At 34.5% G+C, this 22102-nt stretch overlaps 1 protein-coding gene across 32 annotated transcripts in view; it reads left to right on the top strand.

The window, feature by feature from the left end:
* LOC131692185 (protein muscleblind) overlaps positions 1–13666 on the top strand; it is a 782320-nt gene extending 768654 nt beyond the window's left edge. For 22 of the 32 annotated variants that reach the window (XM_058979064.1, XM_058979078.1, XM_058979067.1 and 19 more), the window contains 2 exons: positions 349–460; positions 6042–13666. In XM_058979064.1, the coding sequence (XP_058835047.1) occupies positions 349–460; positions 6042–6193 (264 nt within the window). In that variant the 3' untranslated portion in view covers positions 6194–13666. The remainder of the gene's footprint in view (positions 1–348; positions 461–6041) is intronic. The other 10 variants (XR_009305925.1, XR_009305927.1, XR_009305932.1 and 7 more) reach the window with 3 other exon arrangements.
* The last annotated feature ends 8436 nt before the right edge of the window (positions 13667–22102 follow it).

Genomic DNA, 22102 nt, shown 5'->3' with positions numbered 1-22102 from the left:
CAATTCCCAAATCAGCTCCCATCATCCTTTAACTTAACTTAAAATACCATTTCAAATAAAACAACATATCAACCATTCACTCCTTATTACCATCTAAATTATTCATACCTGCACCTTGGACAACCCTCCAAAAATCACCACCATGCTTTCATTCTATCTCCTATCACAATCTCCACCAACCAGATCATGAGTTCAGCAACATTTTTAGTTTTTATTTGTTTTACGTTCAATTATTATTATTTTTCTTGTTAAATTGAACCAACCATATTCTCTATTTTTTTTTACATATCATTCTTTCTCTTCCATCACGCTGGCTCGAGTGCAAATTAAGGCTAAACTAATCGATAGTCTGTCTTTCTTGTCCACCCGTTACAGTTACTGGACACCCTCCCGGTGTGCCAAGATTTTAATAGATCGATGTGCACGCGTCCGACCTGTAGATTCGTACATCTAATGGAGTGTAAGTATCATTGTATCAACTAGCACTTTTTGTAGGAATATATTTATAAATGTTTCGGCTAAAGTATTTTACCAATTTCCGGGAATTATAGGGCTCTGACTTCTGTCAAACTATGCTGCATTTCAACATCCGTTCATCTTTTATATGTCCTGCAATAAAAAGACAGAGCGCTATGATATCTGGACAAAGTCAAAGTACTTGTTCCGAAGCGTCGAATATGTAGACAGACTTCTATTTCTTTATACCAAATACCGTACATCCAAAACACAAATTAAAACATACCGCGAGATACAAAGCTGCTTTTTCAATATGTATTTTGATTTCGTTGCCCAGTTCGATAACCCAGTCACCGTGCTTGGACAGAAAGTTAGCAGAAGTGGAGCAAAGCGAAATTAGTTCTAGCAGAACTCTCTCGACATTCTGCGCGCGTATTATCAAAATTCGAGATGAAAATTTGATCTAATGCAAAATCGGAATCTGACAAAAACGATGAAACTAAACGGTACTGTTAGGCTTTAGTCAAAATTCAGCCAGACTTTAACTAGATTTCGGTCCGAATAATGACATTTTTTACTCGATTCCTGCTAAAATCCGATCAGAAAGATATCGTCAGGGTTTTGCACGTTTCCTATAAGGAAAAACCAGGAATTCACTTGGTTCCTGTTAGACTTCTGCCAGGAAGTGCGAGTGAAATTGATTTCACCCTAGTTTGAATGGCACGTCAAGGCTGTTAAATCAAGAACTGACAGAAACCTGGCATAATGGTTATACCTGCGAATTTAGTGTCCCAAAAGCTATCGAACCAACTTTCTCCGTTTCGCTTTGTATCTTGTCAGATTCATAGTGAACAAAAACCATTTCAGTGAATCTCAGCTCGTTAACCCTTTGCTCCCCAGCTTTTTACTAGCGCATATAGGGTTCTAAAACAAAACTCCCTTAAAACGGTTGAGGTAACACTAAAAACCGATTTATCACAATTTTAACTAAAAAAGTAGTTGAATTCTTAATTTTGGGTGAACTACCTTTATACTGAAAACAATAATCTAGCGCTGTTGTTTTGATGCTGTCAGTCTCAATCGGGATACGAAGGTTTCAGGCTCAGCACAAAACTTGATAAGCTTACCTGTGTTGAAGCTTTAAAATCTTGTCTTTGCTTGTAGCGTTTGTTTAAGCCCGTACACAAACGCATATGCCGTTACACTACCAATTCAAAACAACTGAAATTCAATTGATCTCATTGTTGGTTTAAACTAGATCATCGTTAAATAAAACATATTTCAAAATGATGACTAATTTTGATAGACGTTTTGTTTCGTCAACCGACGGTTGGAAGTATGAAGTTTAATTGTTGAAATACTCCGGAGGTCAGTTATTGCATACGTAAATTGAATTTTTAATTATGTTTATCATAACGTTATCTTTTGTGGACTGTAATCTTAATTTTTTTGAGAATTTTTTAGATGAACAATGAAAGAGACGAAATGGAAAAAAATGTTTGCGGATTGTTTGTAATAGAATAATGAATTTAATTTCGCATGAAAGGTATATTTTTTAATTCTATGCTATCTTGGCTAGTTTGCTGTTAAAATCAATCATAATCTCAACAGGTAGTATTATTTCAGAATCTCGCAAAAATAAAAGAAAATTTAATAACATATTTCATTTTGTTTTTGAAATCAACTGATTAGGAAAACAAAAATTGGTTTCGTTATTTTTTTTATCGAATGACTTTCAGTGTGTATAACGATTTTTAACTTTTTTCCATTTTATTGTATTCTGATTCCGAACAAAGCTGATAGTGTATTTTTGAATCTGGCTTATAAATAGCCCATGAATAAAATTATGATGGCCTTGCAAACTCGCTTTCGAAGCGTTTTGTTTCAATACTCTTCCCAAAGCATCACAAGGACCCTTTTCATGACAAGTTGCGGAAAATTTCATTCGGCATCAATGCCAAAATCTTTTTGCATGTTGCCCAAATTAAATGCCGTCTGAGAAAAAGTAAGTCTGTTGTAAGCCTAGAAATTTACCTTTTATGACGCTAAACAATGAGTCAAAAACAAACGAACTGCGACACGATTATGTTTAGTGGAGTCAGCAATTGCAATAAAACTAGTAAACTTCAAATCGTCCGATTCTTCGTCTTTAAAATAAATAGCACAAGGGTGAATAGTACATTGAGCGTTTACCCAATGAAAGCCTTGAACTGCATCATGCACAACGAAAGAATAATAATAATGCATTCTGTAGCTTTCAAATTGCTTTTGATGTGTTTCAAGTAGTTCCCTTGTTGTTCAGGTATAAAGTTATGCGGCAATATGTTAAATAATTTTTCTAAAAAAGTATCAATAATTCTTGTATGTCCATTTCAACTAAGTTCATAATGCATCTTTCTACTTGATGCCATTGTTTGAATTTTAATGATTCAATATGGCCGTTACTAAGAATACTAATTAGTTCTGTTGCTAAAATTTGCGTTCCAGGGCAGTTTCCGCAACACTGCAGCCAATATTGTTCGCTCGAATTTTCACAAATTATTTTTGGAAACAAATAGGAGTTAACACCATCTGCATTGACTTGCTGCTTTGTAAAGTTTTAAAAATAAGTACTATATATATATATATATATATATATATATATATATATATATATATATATATATATATATATATATATATATATATATATATATATATATATATATATATATATATATATATATATATATATATATATATATATATATATATATATATATACGCATACGGTATGCAGGGCACTTATCAAAAATGCATTGTTTGGACGATTACTAGCGAACATGGAGAATCCTATTTTAATATCAGGATAAGTATTTTTGAAGATAGAATACGCCTACTGCAAGTTACACAAAACTAATCTTCTCTGTACGTAAATTTTGCCTTCTTCATTGTTAGATATTAAAAAATCCACAGACATGACGGCGCCGGTGGTTGAGTGATAAGCGTGACCGCCACTCATTCCAGTTAGCCTGGGTTCAATTCCAGCCGAGGTCGTTGAGATTTTCTGAGGTGAAAAAATCTGTGGTTACGTCTTCCTTCGGAAGGGAAGTAAAGCCGTTGGTCCCCGGTCCATGAATCACCTCTCTGGCGTCGGTAAAGAAGAAGTAGATCCAACTTCTATACTCTCACTAACAAAAAAAATATCCTCCTCCCGTGATACTTGTGGAGTGCGCAGTAGTATATACGGCCTCTAGCAAAAGCAAGTATCGGACTAACTATTCCTTCCCTTTCCTTCCGCTATCTATTTTCGGGCCTGGCCGGTACCGGTATTGATCAAAAACACTTCAGGATTACCAGGAGTTGCACATTGAAAGATGTTTCGCTACTCTCAAGCATAATTATCTACTGATTCCCTGTACAACTTCAGCTAGTCCCGATCGATAACGGAGTAGCAGCCAGGGGTGGTCGCACAAGCTCAATTTCAAGACATGTTATCGTTTCAGTTCTTATTGCAGCAGAGCTTAAACTCTTTTCCGGCACCACCATTATTCCTTTCTCTTGCTGTAATTCTTTTGTTTTGTTGGCCATATATTGAGAACCATTGAACTCCTGCACAATTCTATATGTAGTCCAACTTTTGGGAAGTGTGGTTAAGATCTTGTATCGCTCATTTCTCCTTGTACTTCTTCTGGATTTTTGTTACAAAAATAAATAATGTCGAAATATAACCCTTTTCAAACCACCTGGATATTGAAGTGGAATTTTTAACCAAAGATGACGCTCGGTAAAATTATTTAGAACGCGAAGGGAGGCCAGGATCTGCAATGTCTGGAATTTTTTCTACGTGGTTAATAGATAGCCCCCAGGTTGAAACGAATTTTGCACCCAGCTTGCAAGTAACTCATGAATTTCTTTATTCACAGCTACTGAGACTCGCTGGACATGTATGGTGAACTACCATGCGGTTTCATCGTTTCCGTGCATGTGGGGTTTATGCATAGATTTTTTATTTTCAAAAAATTCTATCTCCGAAACCTCTAGATCTAGAGGTCTGATATGTTTAGATATGTTGTATAGAATTGAATGATCTTTCAAATAAAAATATAATAGTATGGAGTAGTTAAGGCCCCTCGCAGTGAAAATCAAAAAAAAACAAATAATACATATTTTGTTCAAACAATTTTTTTCAAAATTCACCATTTTTTCTTGAAACTACATACAAACACATTTTTCATTTGACCAATAGCGGTTCAAAAATCATGAATCTTTAAAAAAATTAGCTTTTAAAATATTACGATTTTTTGAACCAGCCTAACGGGTAAAAAGACACCCTAATGACGAAATAAAAAAATACGTATCCAATATTTTTCGGTAAGAGATCGTATAACTCTCCCTTCGGTGATGTCTAAACCAATTTTCACTAACCTAGTTTCAAATGGAATGTATAATATGAAGTTGGCGATTGCACCCCTCATCCACCCCTCCCGATCCTTCTTCTTACACCCCACCCCAGCTCTCTCACCCCTTTTCAGACCAACCTTACACCCGCATTCCCTTCAACCACTAACATTCGTTAGGTTGTTCCCGACGTGCCCCCCCCCCCAAATCATCCTCCTACCCTCTCCCACCACCCAGCATTTTAAAGTATGTTAGGATGAAGACAACAATGAACTCACGCTTATTAAGGTTCAAGTAACCATTTTTGAGCATGTGTTAGAATTGAACGCTTGGTAGTATGCGTAGGAAAAATTGTGTTCAGCTTTGCCACCGGATTATCCATTTAAACCTTTTCAAAACTCTAAAAAAAGAATATCAGTCGATTTATTAGGTCTTCACGATTCAAATCATACAAAATAGCTGCTGGAAAAACTATCGGCTTAGCTAAATGGTGCGTTTGAAAAAGTGGCTGTGGTTTTTGTCATACTACCACACCGAGCTGGGGTACGCAACACAACTGCGCAATGAAAAAATTACAGCCACTTTTTCAAAAGCACCATTCAGCCAAACCGATGGTTTTTCCAGCAGCTACTTGGCATGATTTGAATCTGCTGATCTAATAAATCGACTGATATTCTTCTTTTAAAGTTTTGAAAAGGATTAAATGAATAAACCGGTGGCAAAGCTGAACACATTTTTTCCTAAGCATACTACCAAGCGTTCAATTCTAACATATGCTCAAAATAGGTAACTTGAGCCTTAAGCTAATTAAATATTCGACATGTTGCTCATCAGATTCGTGACAGTCGTGCATTCATATATACCTACTTACCAAGTGTAATAAGAATGTAATAGATATTTACCCTATGTTATATTGAACGTAATCAGCTATTAAATCATTGCTTTTATAAATGAGAGTAACACAATTGCACCACTGGGTGAATTAAAACTAGTTTTTTAGGTATGTTTTAATAAGTTTCAAAATTTTCAATCTCAAACTTTTAAAATCGTTTTTCTTGAAATGTGATTAATTGCGCTTGACATAAGATAGCACAACAGTGACGTCTTGTGATAAGCGAAAACATTCATTTTAATGTAGCTATCTAATCAAATATCTAATCATCCGACAAAAATGTCTTTTTTACTCTTTCTTCTCCACAACACAGGTGATAAAGTAGAAGTATGTGATCAACGCGTGGCGGTTTGTCGTGATCATGCAAAGGGTATGTGCAAGCGCAAACAGTGTAAATACTACCATATACCAATCGTACTGCCACCAGCGAACGTGATGGCCGCCACGACAAAACTAGCAGAATAGTGGAAAATACAATCACCCAATCCAATAAAGAAGCAGCAAACATCCCGAACGCAAAAAACCTACCAACCGATAGACACAGAATTACTCTAGACCTACCTGTTTAATTAGCGAACCTTAGCCCCGTGAACTTGAAACTCGCAAACCTCCAGCTGGAAAATTGAAACAAAAATTCTTCACATGCGGTAAAATACTGTCTCTGGTGTATTAACTAGTAGTGTCAACGGATGTGAACAAGCAACACAAAACTTAAACAGTGAATGCGAGAAAAAAAGAGTCTATCAGAATAGAAAGGGAAGTGGAGCGCAAGTTTCGCTTACTAGGAGCGGTATAAATTTCAGCAGGTGCGATTTTCGCTAGTATTTGTACGTTATGTTGAGCTGTACACGTGTTACACGTTATTTGTATGTTAAATATCATAAGGTTGGTTATTGCCAATACCAGTTTTGGTTTGTTTAGTTTGGCAGAATTACAACTACTGTGAATTATTTTTGTATTTGTTTTATACTTGTATTTATACGTTATATATCTGAGAATTTTTCTTTATTTACAAGCTAAGGAACAGGAAAAATTGAATGTATTAAGAGATATTATTTTAAATGAGTGAAAATGAATGGAAGACCTGAAAAAATGAACAGCAAATGTAAATCTTATGGTTGGGTAAACATAATTATAAGTTCAGATTAAACACCACAAATTCTATAAATTTTACATTTTCTACTTGAAAAAAAAATTAAAAGTAAATAAAAAATTGTATTACATTTTGTACTAAGTCAACCGAAACATAATTCCGTACTGTAACAATCTATACAAATATATTGAAGTTATTGTACACACAAAGCATTCTTTTAGATTTACATTATCTGAAACAAGTGAAAACAAGTCGAAATTTAGCAAAAATAATATATACAAATCTACTTTTCAAAAAACGAAAAACCACAGAAAACCTTATTTTAAATTTGTTTACCAACTAAAAGACCCGCTGAAGTATGTCCATTTTACTTGTATTGAGTGTACACACATACACGTGCACCATTATTCTAACAACAAAACACACGCATACACTTTTATTGAATGCTAACAGAACAATACATACGTGTAGAGAGCGCGAGTGAAGACACGCAGGTTTTCTTCCTCGTAAACAAAATCAACAATAACAAAACATGTTGCAGATGATTACTCAACTACTAAATGATAAATCACGTCCTATTGGAGCAACGATAATGTATAGTTTAATTGTTCATACTAAATATCAACACAAAGTGGTGACAAAACTTGTTTGGTGATTTAAAATTAATAGGAAGAAATCAGAAAATGATGATACCTCTCTTTTATATTATTCTTTGTGTACGATTATTTACAATACGTTCGTTCTTAGTATTTCGTTTTAGTCGTTTGAATTGTGATTTATTTTCATATTGTTTAGTATTATTTTTCTCCGAGAGAGTTTAGGGTATAGGACACATACAAACACACTCATACACACTAAATCAAAAGTATTCCTATTACAATCTCTTATGTGTAAGTACTAATAAAATTTAAAAAATGTATAGCGACTCTCGAAATAAAACACTAAAGTACTTTTCAAGTTCAAAATTTTTACCATAAAACAGTGCTACAGTGATTCTGAACTTTTCAAGTGACTTAGTATATGTTGTAGGTCTAGTCAAATACAGCACGAAACTACGTTTGACCAGTTTAATAAACCCTCAGACCCTTAAATTTATTGCAAAAAAAGACATGTTCTGAGACCTTCGCCTACAAAAAATTAATTTCGTTGTCATTTTCAACCATTTTTTTGATTCACATTGATTGAAATTACCATAATTTTGATATCAATTTCAGGAAAATCGATCAAGCTGTTCTCTTCCAATGCTGGACACCAACTGAAAAGCAATATTTATAACCTTCTATATGATAATCCCCCCTTGAGGCAAAAAATACATTTTCGAAAAAACCACTGTTGTGAAATGCTGATCAAAGCAATCACATACACCCGTTAACTCCTAATTTTTGGAAAATTGAATAACTTTGTCATTTTCGGCAGATCGTGATGATTAAAATGTCGTTGGACGCGGAATTAAATGTTCTTTGGAATTATCATTAGAAATGCCTTCAGAAAAATGTTAAACCATTTTCATATTTTTATGAAATAAAAATCGCAAATGATTTCGTATTGTTGTTCTAAAAACGTACATCGTTGGAAAGGTCTACTTTTCTTCTTTTCAGAATTTTCAAAAATCTAAATTCGGCTTAAAAATGACAACGTAGGTAATTTTTTAGTGCTTTTTTACGATAATTCAAGATATTGCGGGTATATTAAACTGATTAAACGTGGTTTTGTATTGCCTTTCACTAGAGTTACAAATTATAGAACGGCACTTGAAAAGTGTATTCAATATTTGTTTATTTTTGTAGCACCATGTAATTACTTTGAAGAAAAGCATTATTTTGACACCATTACATCGTCTTTTTCCTGTTGAATTGATTCCTCTTTACTTTAATCGTAGTTGAATACTAATTATGCGAAGTGGGTTACTTGTATATATAAAATGAAATTGTGAAACTCATAAACAGAAAGTAAAACGATTTCAAGTTGCGTTCCAAAGCATTCAAAATGTTTTTGTGGGATACATGGGAGTGGAACTAGGAAAAAACAAACTGAGCGTTTTAAAATGATAAAAAAACTAAATTAGGGCGCTGAAAAATATGATAAAAATTTAAGAGCGAGGAATGATTGAGCAGTCAAGCAAATCTACCAGAAATGGGGGGAAATATCGAGATATAGAGCATGGCTGGCTTGCTTTTGCTGCAGGAACGGATCCTATCAGTCACAGTTTTTTCTTGTTTCATTTTAATTTTTTTTACGTTTGCTTTCAATTTTTGTATGCAATTGTTGCCTATACATTAAATGCTTTTTTAAAATGGACTGGTCTGTGGTAGGGTTTATCACTAACACTAACACTAACTCGTGGATTTGCGACAAGGATTGTCTTGAGTACGCCTACCAATTGCAAGGTGAACTTAATTAATTTAAATGCCATTTTCAGTTTCGGCTTTTAAGAATCTAGAACCGATACAAATAAGTGCTAAAAAATTTCAATGCTGAAATAATCTGGAGTATTGGAAATATTCGTATTCCGGGTAGGTCGCAGTAGATTATTCGAATACAATAGTTTAATGGAATTGTTGTTATTGCAAAACTATGCAGATGTAATAAAATTTTACCAGAGCTATTGTATGCCCCTAACCTACGACCATGGATGCCAACAACCGTCCGTTAAGGGATTACACCATCGTAAAAATGTTCAATTCTGTCGCAACGCCTCTTATGCATACTCTCAGTGTATTGAAAACTTCAACTGTGTTTTTACGAAAACCACTTTTTATTAGTTGATTAGTTGACCGGTAACTCAAACAAATGGCTTTTTATCGTTCTGAAAATGTAACAGTGTATTTATAATTACTTTCTCTAGCGACGTATGTAGGATTTCATTTGTTATTGTGTTTTTAATTACCATTTTTGTGTCGATTTTTATGACGTTTTCTTAATAGAAAGTGTGCTATTTCGCAAAAAATCTCAACGAAAACGCTTGCTATCATTCTAAGGAATCGAACAAACTTGTTTTTGGCTCTAGGGCGAAGATTACGGAAGCCACCATCTTGTGAAGAAATTATTTTAAAACTTAATTTTTTATTCATCACAACTAGTATTAGAAATACCATTTTACAGAATCTTGATTCATCTCTTCATTACGTCAAGAAAAATTACCGAAATATGCCTATTTTTTCATACTATATAGTGGTGTAATCCCTTAAGTCCACCAAATCGCTTCGCGCATGTCAGACCTGTTTACAACCGAAAATCTTTGCTTCGCTTGGCAGAATCAAAAACATGAAGACCATACCTCGGTAGAGATTAATGTTAGGCAAGAAGATGGAGAGAAACTCACATGAAGGTGAACCAAATATGATTTGTCAAGACTGAAAAAGCTAAGATTTTATAAAAATCTTTCTTTGCATCCATTACACTACGAGAAGAATTAGAAAAGATGAAATGCAGGAACTTATCAGAATGCGAAATTGCATCGAGCTAGAAATTCATTATAACTAAAGCGAGAAGTGATTGTTGAACCAAGCACAGTTCCAATCAGTCAAACTTCGCACAGTAGGCACATATCTTCAGAAGATTGAACATTATGACTGTCATACCAGACAGTCCGGAAAGAAAGAAAAAACCAAATTTCCCTTTTGGGTGTAAATTTTATTTAACTTTTCGTTTTATCACAAACGGTTCTCAACTTTTGTTACCTTTGTTAAAAAGGCGTGACTGCAAATTTGTACTCAATAACTTGGAAAGGATATCCGAAATGAATGTGTATTTAAGGACAAAAAGTAAAAAAGGAATTATGGAAAGCAAGCACCACTAAACTTGAAAAGAAAAATAAATATTTTTTAGATAGCTAGGAGATACATTTATATATTATTATTAACTAAAGAAAGAAAATACCTGCACGATGCAGAAACTTTAAAATATTACACAATGAAATTGTATTTTAACAAAAGTCGAGAGAAAAATACAAATTTCCAAAAATAATCCGAGGACAGAAATAAACTGAATCAACAGAATTGAGACGCAAAAAGCTTGTTTGTTTATGGAAGATGTTTTCGATCCTAATTTGAATTATATTTTTCAATCACAGGTCACCACATAGCAGATCGATTCAATAATAATTTTTAGGTATGTTTGTTCCTGTGTACAATTTAATCATATGATATGACGTGATTATTTCTTCGCTGGATATCCACAGGAAATGATCGTGCCTAACACGTTTCTAACTTTCACGGTCAAGTTCTGTAATACAAATCATGATGAACATTCAATAAAGCTAGCGATTTTATTCAACCAGTCCTCATTCGGTAAATTATTTCAAATTGATTGGATACAACTGATTATTTAGTTTTAAAGTAACTATTGAATCGTTGTGTTTACTTCTATATTTCCAGGAAAAAATAATATATTTGTTTCCTACTAATTATAATTCTGAATGAAGCGCTAAAAAATCTAAAAAAATCCTGTCACCAATGTTTCACTGTTTGTTCCTTTGTTGTTTTTCGTACAATAAATCAGAAATTAGTTTTGAATGATAAACAGCAAATACTGTGATATATTAAGCATAACAAGTAAACGGATAATAAAACAAACTCGGAAAAGTAATTGGAACAAAAATTCCCATATAACACGAAAACCGCTTAAATCAACAACTCACTTTAGTTCCTTGTTCAACATTTTCGGCAAACAAATTCAATATAATTTGTTTCGAAAATTACCCGTATTAACACGAAACATCGTCATCGTTCTTTTGTTTTACTTTGTCTAGTCAATATAAAGTGAATCAGTTAAGATCATCGCCATTTTTTGAATATGGTTATATGTTATAGAAATTAAGTCGCCTTTTCGTAAAATTTGTCCAAATTACATCCCAGTTAGAATACTCATTTTTCTACTGTCACCATGCTTCATTTCAGTGTCACAATCTCTCTATTCTTGGCGTGCACTTAGGTTGTGTAAACAATTTCATACAAAAGTTGAGCGGAAAACTAGTAGGCAAATGTTCCTGGTAAGATTAATAGCAAACATAACAAAATGATCCGGATCGGCGACTCTGAGCCCGTTAGTAAGCAGAACAAAAACATCTACCCTGACAAAGTAATGTAATAGTCAAACCCATAACGAAAACACAATAATGAGCCGTTTTGTGCGAAGGATTTTACCTTCAACACAATATTCACAAAAACACAAATAATTCGTACACACAGCTATGCACCACAATACACCCAATCAAAAATAGATCCTTGAAAGAATGATATATGAGAAACAATAACAAACAGCAGTCTATAGAACCAAAAACACGCAAAAACCCACGACTTTTTATGGAATTCGCAAGGAAACAAAAACACCCCGCAAGGTTATATTATTTGTAAAAAGAAATATTCGCATCAGAACAAAGAGAAACAAACAAATATTCTAATTGAAATAATGAACAGAAAAAAACATTAATGAGAATAATCTGTAAGATTTTTAGAAATAAAATACTATTAAAAACATTACTCCAATTACTTTAAAATATTGTATGAATAAAATCACTATTATCATTATTGATAATACAACACATATATGAAACACACAAAGGTATTTCAGTTTACTTAATGAAAAGTGAACTTGTCAGGAAAGTTGAAAGAAAGGAACAGAAAAGAATAATTGAATCTAGTAGAGCAAATAGAATCTGGCAAAAAAATGATATTCTTAAAACCGAAGAAAGTAACAAATTAATGCAGAGAACTAAACGTAATTCCTTCAAGTAGCGTCAGACAAATTAGGTATCCCTAGCCTTCGAGGAAGCATTCAGGATATGATAGCATTGTTCTAGTACAGCAAAACTTTCTTGTAGAAAACAGCAACAACAAGAACAAACCAGCACCGTCGCATTCGAACGGAAAACAAAAACAGAAAATAACCTGTATCGAAAACCGCGTACATTCATCACTGCGTCTGTGATAGATCTAAAGAAAATTTTAATGTACTAGATCAAGTCTCTGAAATTAAAGTGCGTTGTACGTAAGGTTAGTCGCACACATGGATTAGTAAGAATGAGAATCAAAAAAATCAAAAGCATACAGAGCGAACACGACTTGAGAACGGTCTCCTGGTGGAATTTTCTCCTATCTTCATGGTAGAGATGTTTCGATGCTTACTCGTAACCCTTCCGAAATATTTCCGGAAGAAAAGGTAGACCAGTTGTAATCGGACTTCGAATAGTCGGGTCAAGCAAGTTAGTAAAGAAAGTGAAACACTAATTTAAAAAAAAGGAATAAAATAATGTTAAACGATAAATTGTTGTTGATAAAAATAAATGAAATCATCACTTTTATTATTAAAGAAAACCTTAAGGAAAATCCTATGATTAGTTGTGTAGCAATTCTTTGATTAAGTGATTAAAATACAATATAAAATAAATTTAAATGGACACATGAGAAAAGTATCTAAATTAACATAAGCTAAAAAGGGAAAAACTCAGTGTTTTCGAGAAAAATCAGCAAAAAACATAAAAATAAAACAAAAATATTGCAAATTATAGATATGTTCCATTTTTTAAATATATTAAAAACAGTATGTGAGAAAAAGTAAAACTAGAAAGTGAATTACCACTGATCAATCATTGTGGAGCCTAACACAATTTTTTCCTTCGGTTTAGCAAACTCCGATACACAGAATCAGGTGATTAGGCGACTATGTGAAAGCAAGTAATAATTATGAAAATAATAATAATATTAAAGTACAACCACTTTTATTTTTTCGAGGCATGAGAACAACAAACCACAAGAAAAGAAGAACGTGACACAAAACTGAAAATAAGCAAAAACTGATTTATGTACTAAAATTATTTTCAAAATAAAACATTTCAATTCAATTAACATCGAAGTAGTTATAATTTGAAAGCAATATATTGGGGAAACCGAGAAGGGTTGAAGCAATATTATTCGACGAAGTTTTGATTTTAAATTTCTTATTTCTGTTCATGCTTAATCAAGATACGTCATAATAAATCATAAAAGTTCATAACAAATCAATATATTGATTTTTGTAACAGTTTTCACTTGGTTTCAACTCACCTCCTACCGAGGTAAGTTGAAACAAGGATCGAAGTGAGTTGAAACAAGTATAATATATATTTTTTAAGGACGTATATGTACGTAACACTATTTTTTACAGTGTATATCTACGTATAAATTGTTTGATTTTGGCCATAAATGCAGAAATTTCTACACACATAGTTATGAGAGTAAGATTTTTTCCTAGCAGTTATAGTAAACTATGACAGTGGAATCAAGTCATTTAATAACCTTTTTATTGGTTTGATGATGTGCTATTTTTAAACTACTTCCCCGAAACATCCGTATTGGTTAAAATGATGGTTATAAATTTAAGTGATACGGGTTTATGAACACAGGACATTTGATATTCATATCGGCAGTATTTGGTTCATTTTGAAATATGGCCACTTCGCTCAAAACTTCAGAAACCTGTAGAAGTAAAGACAGTACCGCCTTTATGCATGAACCCATTGGGCCTGGGCCAGGGGCCTCGGCATTTTAGGGGCCCCGCACTGGGGATAGATATAAATCCATACTAACGCCTGTGTTCGAGAAAAGGTACACCAAAACTTGAATCGAAAGTCGTTTATAGTTTAAAGTTTATACTGGCATTGTTCTATCAATATCCCAATGCCTCATATCGATGAATCGGTAGCAGAGTAGTTCGGAATCGCACGTTGATTACACATCAAAAAATAATGAAATTTAAACGACATGTAAATCAATAAGAATGTAAACATATAACGCTTGAATTAAAAATTTGATTGAAAATTAAATTGAATTCGATGCACTCAATGGGAGCATCAAAAAGCATATGCTTCCACACTTTCATTCGTGTGATATTACAGGCCATTTATTTTACAGCAACATTGGATTAAATATACACTCAAGCGCATTGGTATCCCATTTAGTGAAACTGTAATTTTCAATCAACATGTAAAATTATAATCAAATTCGTTGAAGAAAGCACGACAAGTTGTGTGCATTTGTGGTGAAACTTAATTTTGCATTTATATTTATGCACCAAATATGTGCATGAAAATAAATTTAAAATTGCAAAAAAAAATATTTCTGTGTGGTATCCCATATGATTAAACCTTCCAAGCGGCATGATTCTAGCAGCAGGAAACAGATCACGGCAAGGTTAGGATGGCACTGAACCAATTAAAATGTCGCGCAAACATTTCGGTTCAAGTTTCCATTTAGTGTAAGGAAAACCAATGACATATTTTGGACTGAAAGTATACAAAGTTCGGAAGAAACCGAACCGTACCGACAAACAGAAGATGATGGACGACAAATCTGTATTTGGCAAGCGTTCTGCGGATGTGGATCAATGATTCAGGTTTTCATCACTATTCCTGGACCCTCTTAAACTGATACGGAACCAATAATGTTGTTTTTGGCCTACCTTCGAACATTTCAGTACTATGCCCTATCGTGCTTAAAAGGAGCGACCTCATTCTTTTTGTTACTAATAATACTTTTTTTCTGATTAAATAGAATACTGTGATCCTGAAATAAAATGATTTAAATTTTACTATGTAGTTTATATATGTTGAATTCAAAACCTCAGTTTACGGTCAAACGATGAACGCAAAGTCAAAATGTGATCCACTTCCTTTACGAAGGATGGCTTGAATTGTTCATGCTTATTAGTTAACCACCGAAATCAAGGTGGCTGTCATACGCTGATCTGAAGAATTCGAAACGTTAAGCTCAACATATCATACACGGTCTAATGGTATACTAGACTACTACTTCCTGGCAAATGCATTTCCAATTTCAGTTAGCCAATATCATTTCTAATAGATTGGACATTCTTTTGCTTTAAAGCTATGAAACGAGAACTCCGAAAAAATTAACAATACAAACAAACAACGGTCCAAATCAACACGACATCAGACGCTTGGCAACTATAGTCTAGATGTTAACAAGTTAAGATTGAAGATATGGAAACCGTAATATTAAAAATAATCAGAAATTGGTAATTTCGCGCTTTGTTTCGAAAACCACCTACACCTATCGGAATACTTTTTTTTTTGGTCAAGACAACGTTCAAATGGTGGACGGTAAACCCGCCCCACTTCAACATTCCTCCTTGGCCAAAGCATTTGTCATCCTCAAACAACGTCATGCAACTAAAAATGTCAGATTTCCACATGTTAATTCAATCAGGTTACTACTACAATATTTATACAACTGATATTAAGAGAAACGCCACGTAATATCTTTTATTTCTAGCTTTCAAATGTCCTGTTATCTTTCCAGTAGTCATTTTAATATGTCTCGTTTTGGAAATACTAGATTGAAACGCGAATCTTCTCTGTGATTTATTGCTTTATTATTTTAATCGCTAGTAACTCTACCAAGGTGTTCGCGATTTTGCTTTTTTTGGAAATACGTCGAATGATAGAGTCACATGGTGAATTCTATAAGTTGACCAACAATTCAGTTTGTATGGGAAAAAACATCAAAATATATTAAGAAAACCCATATTCTTAATATATGTTGATTGCTTCTACCTTACAAACTGAATTGTTGGCCTACTTGGTTCAAATTTGGAAAATTCTTCGAGTGATATGGAGAACAGCTATTTATACCTATTCAATGATAGGGGCCCCTTCGTTTAACAGTGCCCAGGGGCTCCGAGTGGTCTTAAGACGGCCCTGAATGAAGCATTAGAGAAAATGCATATTTCATGGCTATCAATGATCCAGAACTAATGAACTAAGAGTATTGATAACTATTATTATAGCAGGAAGGAATAATGTTGATCATTTATTTTAAGTTTATTTTAAAATAACAATATCACAAGATAAGAATCTCATCAGCGAGGAGAGTTGAAACACGGTGTTTCAACTCTCCTAGGTTAAGAAGTAAAACCTGATCAACAATTTACAATATATACGTTGCAAATGTGGAAGAAAGCATACAATCCATGAATATGAACTATAAGATCACTTTTTTATGATACTGTCATGTAGATCACTATGCTAAGATGAAAAATATTACAAAACTATATTTTGGCTAGTTTTTTGTGGTGTGGCAACCATAAAACTCATCAACTCATTCAAAGTCGTTGGCGTGCAGAGCATTCGATATAAGTATTCGTGAGCACGATATAAGTAAAACAAATATATTTAACCACATTTTTTTTCAGCTTTTTAAAAAATTTCAGGATCAAAACTTTTTAAACGTCTTAGTGGAATGTCACAATTAACCCTCTTAAGACAAATGTCTTCCGTTTAATTAAACTATAATAATAATGAAAAGTAGTTGCTTTTCGCCCTGTTATTGGCACTGTTTCAATCCTCCTCTATTTCAACTCACCTCGGTTTCCCCTACTAGTGATTTTTGAGATTTTCGGCTTACAACGTATGACTCCTTCCGCGAAAGCTCTTTTGTTTACCACCCGCCAACATATTGATAGTATGGCGAAAACAAAAGAAATTTCGATATCACAGTATCTAAAAATCGGATTCCTGATACTCTTAGTGCATCAGAAAGGTAAGAAATTATTTATGATAGTATGTGAAGAAATAAAAAGTTGGGCTGTCGTTAAGCAAACGTCAACGCATTGCATTGGTCTACTGTGGAATGAATTTCTCTTAATGGCAGAATAGCGCAAACAACTACTGCCAAAATAAAAACTACTGACATAAATATATCTGGAAACACTGGTTACTGCATGTTTACACTACTTTCTTGTTTCGAATAATTGGATGTTTGCGTTTAAGGCGGGCATAGCGTAATTGATACATAGGTTGCCTTGTAAGCAGCTCACCTAGGTTCGATTCCCAACACCGCACATAGGGCTTTTTTTAATAGAAATGTTTCTTACTCGAAAAGACATGGATAAATCATCTAAAATCGAAAAATGTTTAGTTTTTGGTCCCCGAATAAACACCGAATTTGCATCTTCCAGGTAAAAATGAATATAGAGATAATTTTGGAACGGGACTTTACAGTTTAAAACCAAAGTTTCGTGAAATTTTGAAAAATAACATTTTTTAATTAAAAATAAGCATTTTTGATCGAATTTTTCACGAACTTGGGCTTGGGAGCAGAATAAATTCAAATGACGGCAGGGATTTGGAGTTCCAACTGAATCATTGCGAAGAAACTTAAAAAACGGCATTTTTTGTACGAGTACATGGCTGATATTTTGGTGGCAGGCAAAATCTACTATTCGAATGGCTAATAGCGACTTTTTGGCATGTCTGATATCGCAGATAACATTCGAACGTGTCAACCAAGGTTTCCATCTTATGTTTTATACAGGATACTGCAACTTAATCATCTTGCAAGGTTCTGTAACCAAAAATAGGTATAGGGGAGACGCTCTAGTCGTCAAAGCAAAGGGCGGCGTGACTTACGCTGGGATCCCCAAAAGGGCGAGAGAAGATCCTAAGCTGAAGAAGCTATGTGGGATGCTGTCAACAGAGTAATGAGAATATAAGGTTACGAGAATTAAACTCCCCCGTTGATTCGCGAAACTCGGTGCGATGAAGAAGGAATCGATCCCACAGAACCACTCAGCGAACTAGGATTTCCTCAAGGATAGACAAGGATTCAACAGCAGAAATCCTTCGCTAAACTCAAACTGATTTATATGATCGCTGTTCTCTACACTCGCCAAAACGGAAACGATTCGAACGGTACAACCGTCAATTTGAGAATAGATGAGCTGCGCGTTATCATCGTTATCATCATTAGAATCTGCTTCATCGGGCGAATAAAACAGCTCGATGTATGGTTGTCTCATCTGGCTTCGTATCTGCTATACTGCTATCATGGGTGATCGTCGATGGTGATCGCATGCATTTTATGTTCAGGTAAGTAATTGCAGCCCTATTTTTTTCATTCCTGAGAATCAAATCTAAATCTTAATCCCTCCTTCAAATAATCTCTTTACCGAATTCTTATAAATATACTGAAACACTAATCTTTTTAAATTAGTGTTGGAATTTGCGTTTTGACTTCGTCTCAGACACAATTTGTGTTTCTGAGCAAACCGCTAGTCAAGCGTGAAGTCTCACAAAAAAGAGCTCATTTATTTGCTGATGAGAACTATTGAAATCGAAACATTTGGTTTGTGCTTCCGTTATTTTGAGCTAGCGTAATCCGGCGCTGGCTTAGTCCTGTCACTAAGTTAGAGTCGGGTTCTGATGAGTTGAAGTCGAAACACAAATTCCATAACTGATTTAGTTACGGGTTTTGTGCTCTTCACGCGCAAAGATAGTGAAGATGAGGAAGGCGAAACTTTTGTAAGAAATATGAAAACGGTTATTAAAATTATTCTCAAAATGTTCGTTTTCTGTCGATAAATGTCTGCTGAAGGAAGATTCATGCAGCTCTGAAAAAATCTTGAGCAAATACTCAGAGCCGTAGCGTGACCATCTAGCGCCCTTAACGGAATCTCAATTTAGCGCCCCTTTGGTGTCTACTTTGCCATTCTTTTTAAGTTTGACTTTCGAACAATCATTTAGCGCGTACATGGAAATGGAACAGTTAACCTCACTTAGTTTATAAAGCAAATCAAGATTGCAACGCTCTAGAAGTCACGGCATTAGTTTTACGCTCATTTGGTGTTTACATTGGCTTTCTTTTTCAATTCGACTTTCGAACAACACTTTAGTGTGTGTGTACCTGAAATTGGTACATCATCCTGACTTATTTTATGAAATATCCTCTCTAATCTTATTAAGCATATCATGATTTTAGCGTCCCCCTGAGGCTGACTCACCGCATGCTACGGGCCTGCACATACTCCATTATTTTTGAAAATCTCGGGAATTTGCATATATTTTTGCAAAGGCTCTGGTCAACGATTTGAAATATGTAAAGCATTTTACTAATATTTTTCATTATATATCTGGCCCTGATCATCGCGGCATTCACACGAACTGCACACGGAAAACATGCTTGCGATGGAGCTGGAAACATTACTCGTCTAGCATGCTTATAAATGATCAAATTTCACCCACAAGTTAGTCGTATGACTTGGCAAGGAAAACTACTTCGTTACGTAATGTTTCACGCACTAAACTCCAAATATCATAGCGAATGTGCCAATCGAGCCATATTATTCTGATTCAAGAGCAGCAAAAAAACTTTTGAAAAATGCAAAACCACTCCTGGAACTCAATCAGTTGGCCATGTTAAACCGAACGTAGATTTCTAATTAAAAATGTAGATCTTTTCTTCCTGTAAACACTTTTGAATGCTTAAGGTTGCACAGAGAATGCGCAAAATTCGCAAACGAAAAAAGCAGTTTTTTTCCACACCGTATGTCAGATCTTCATAAAAATCAATCAGCAGTACTGTAACAACATTCTACATACGCTGATTGATTTTTATGAAGATCTGACATACAGTGTGGAAAAAAACTGCTTTTTTCGTTTGCGAATTTTGCGCATTCTCTGTGCAACCTTAAGTTAGTCTATTTTCAACCATCACAGGTATCGGTCACGATAGTCAGTGTGCTCCTGTTTCTGTCCGAGCCAGTGCAAAACGAACGAAAAAAACGGTTACTTGTGTGCATTGTCTGAAGAACAAAGGATACCGTTATTTTTATTCTTGCGTGATCTATCAAGATGACTGAGTCTCAACAACAACACGTGATTATTCGGCCTAACACAGTGGCCATTAACTTCAGGTCTTTTCGCATAATATCAAGTATTCGTGATGTGGAACGTCTGCTGAAAGTGAAAATGCAGCTTCGGTTTTCGGAAGTAACCTTCATACAGTTTGAGCACGTCAGGCATGCGGTGCTGATAACCTTCAACAAATTCGCCCAGGCGAAATGATTCATTTCGCAGAACAACTTAAGGGGTTATATACAAAGTTGTGGCGAAAAAGTGAGCTAAGTTCGTGATTTTTTAAAAGTGTTTTATGAAAATTTTATTTGAAGAAACGAAAGACAGTTCGTTAGCAGTACTATCGAAGTTCGAAAAAACAGATTGAATTAAAAAAATATTCAAGGTTGGTGAAGTTATGAGCAATCCCCCGAAAAGTGTTTTTGGCAGAGGATTGCGTGAACGTTCTCCAAGCCGAACCGCTCAACAGAAATCAAAAAAGTAAAAAGATTATTGAAGAAAAATGGAGTGTGGTGTACTTGAACGGATCGGTTTCCTAATAAAAATTTTTATCTGGTAAAAAAACATGTTGACAAAAAAATTGAGTTTTTTGGTGTATAAAATTTTAAACAAAAATTCATTGCGAAGAATCGAAAATTATTGGATGAAAAAGGAACCGTTCAAGTACACGAGAATATTAATACAAACAATTCAAAAAAAATTATGAAGATCGGATGAATAGTTTTTGAGATATCACGTTCACCGCAATGGTACTTTTCAAAAAACATAGTTCCGAGATAATTGCGTTTAAATTTTTGTGTTAACTTCACTCGTGGAAGAACCTGCGAACGGCTGGTTTTTGAAATCTGGTGCTCTGATCTGGATGAAATTTCGCACAGATATTTTCAAGAGTATGTACTTTCAGAATATTCAATAAAAAATTTCAGTTTTTTGAGTTCCAATTTTATATATAACCCCTTAAAACACGTGCTTGTTTGTGACAACGCTGAAATCAAGATCCCTATATACATGGGTAATGGAAATATTGATGTTAAATTACATGCTTTATCTCCACTTACTTACAAAGTTCATGACGAATTTAGGAGCAGTGGAATCTATTACGGAAGGCACATGGAGAAACTACTTCCCAGGTATTTCAAATGGTGTCTTTGTGGTGAGAATGAGGGTAGACCAACCCATTCCCTGCTACTTTACCCTGCAGTACAAAACAGAAGGGGGAAATACCATTACACAGCGAACTCTTTGTACATATCAAGGACAAACTAACACGTGCCAGTTCCGTGAACAAATGGCACATTACGGACAACCCTATCCAGAAACCGCTAAGAAAAGCTCATCTACAGAAAGAAATGCCAACACTCAGTCTCCAATATCATTTCCTGAGCCACGAACCGTTGCCGAATTTGTGGCTGCAGTTAAGGAAATAATGAGTGCAAAAATTTCAAACTTAATAACTATAAGTATTTGAATCGGTTTCGAATGTATACAGTCTACCTATCCAGCATGGTGTGATTCGTTTGAGCCTGTGGTATTGTCGTCTATGATAGGGCTACTTAGTTGTACACAGCTATACAACCAATAGTCTAGGTGCAGCCTGAGCTGCCCTGGTTGTGGAGATAATTATTAGCTGAAGCGGTAGGAACGAGGGTAAGCT

The sequence above is a fragment of the Topomyia yanbarensis genome, chromosome 3 (assembly GCF_030247195.1).
Source record: "Topomyia yanbarensis strain Yona2022 chromosome 3, ASM3024719v1, whole genome shotgun sequence".
Taxonomy (NCBI): domain Eukaryota; kingdom Metazoa; phylum Arthropoda; class Insecta; order Diptera; family Culicidae; genus Topomyia; species Topomyia yanbarensis.
Note: the sequence above shows the minus strand (reverse complement) of the source record. Positions and strands in the feature narration are given on the sequence as shown.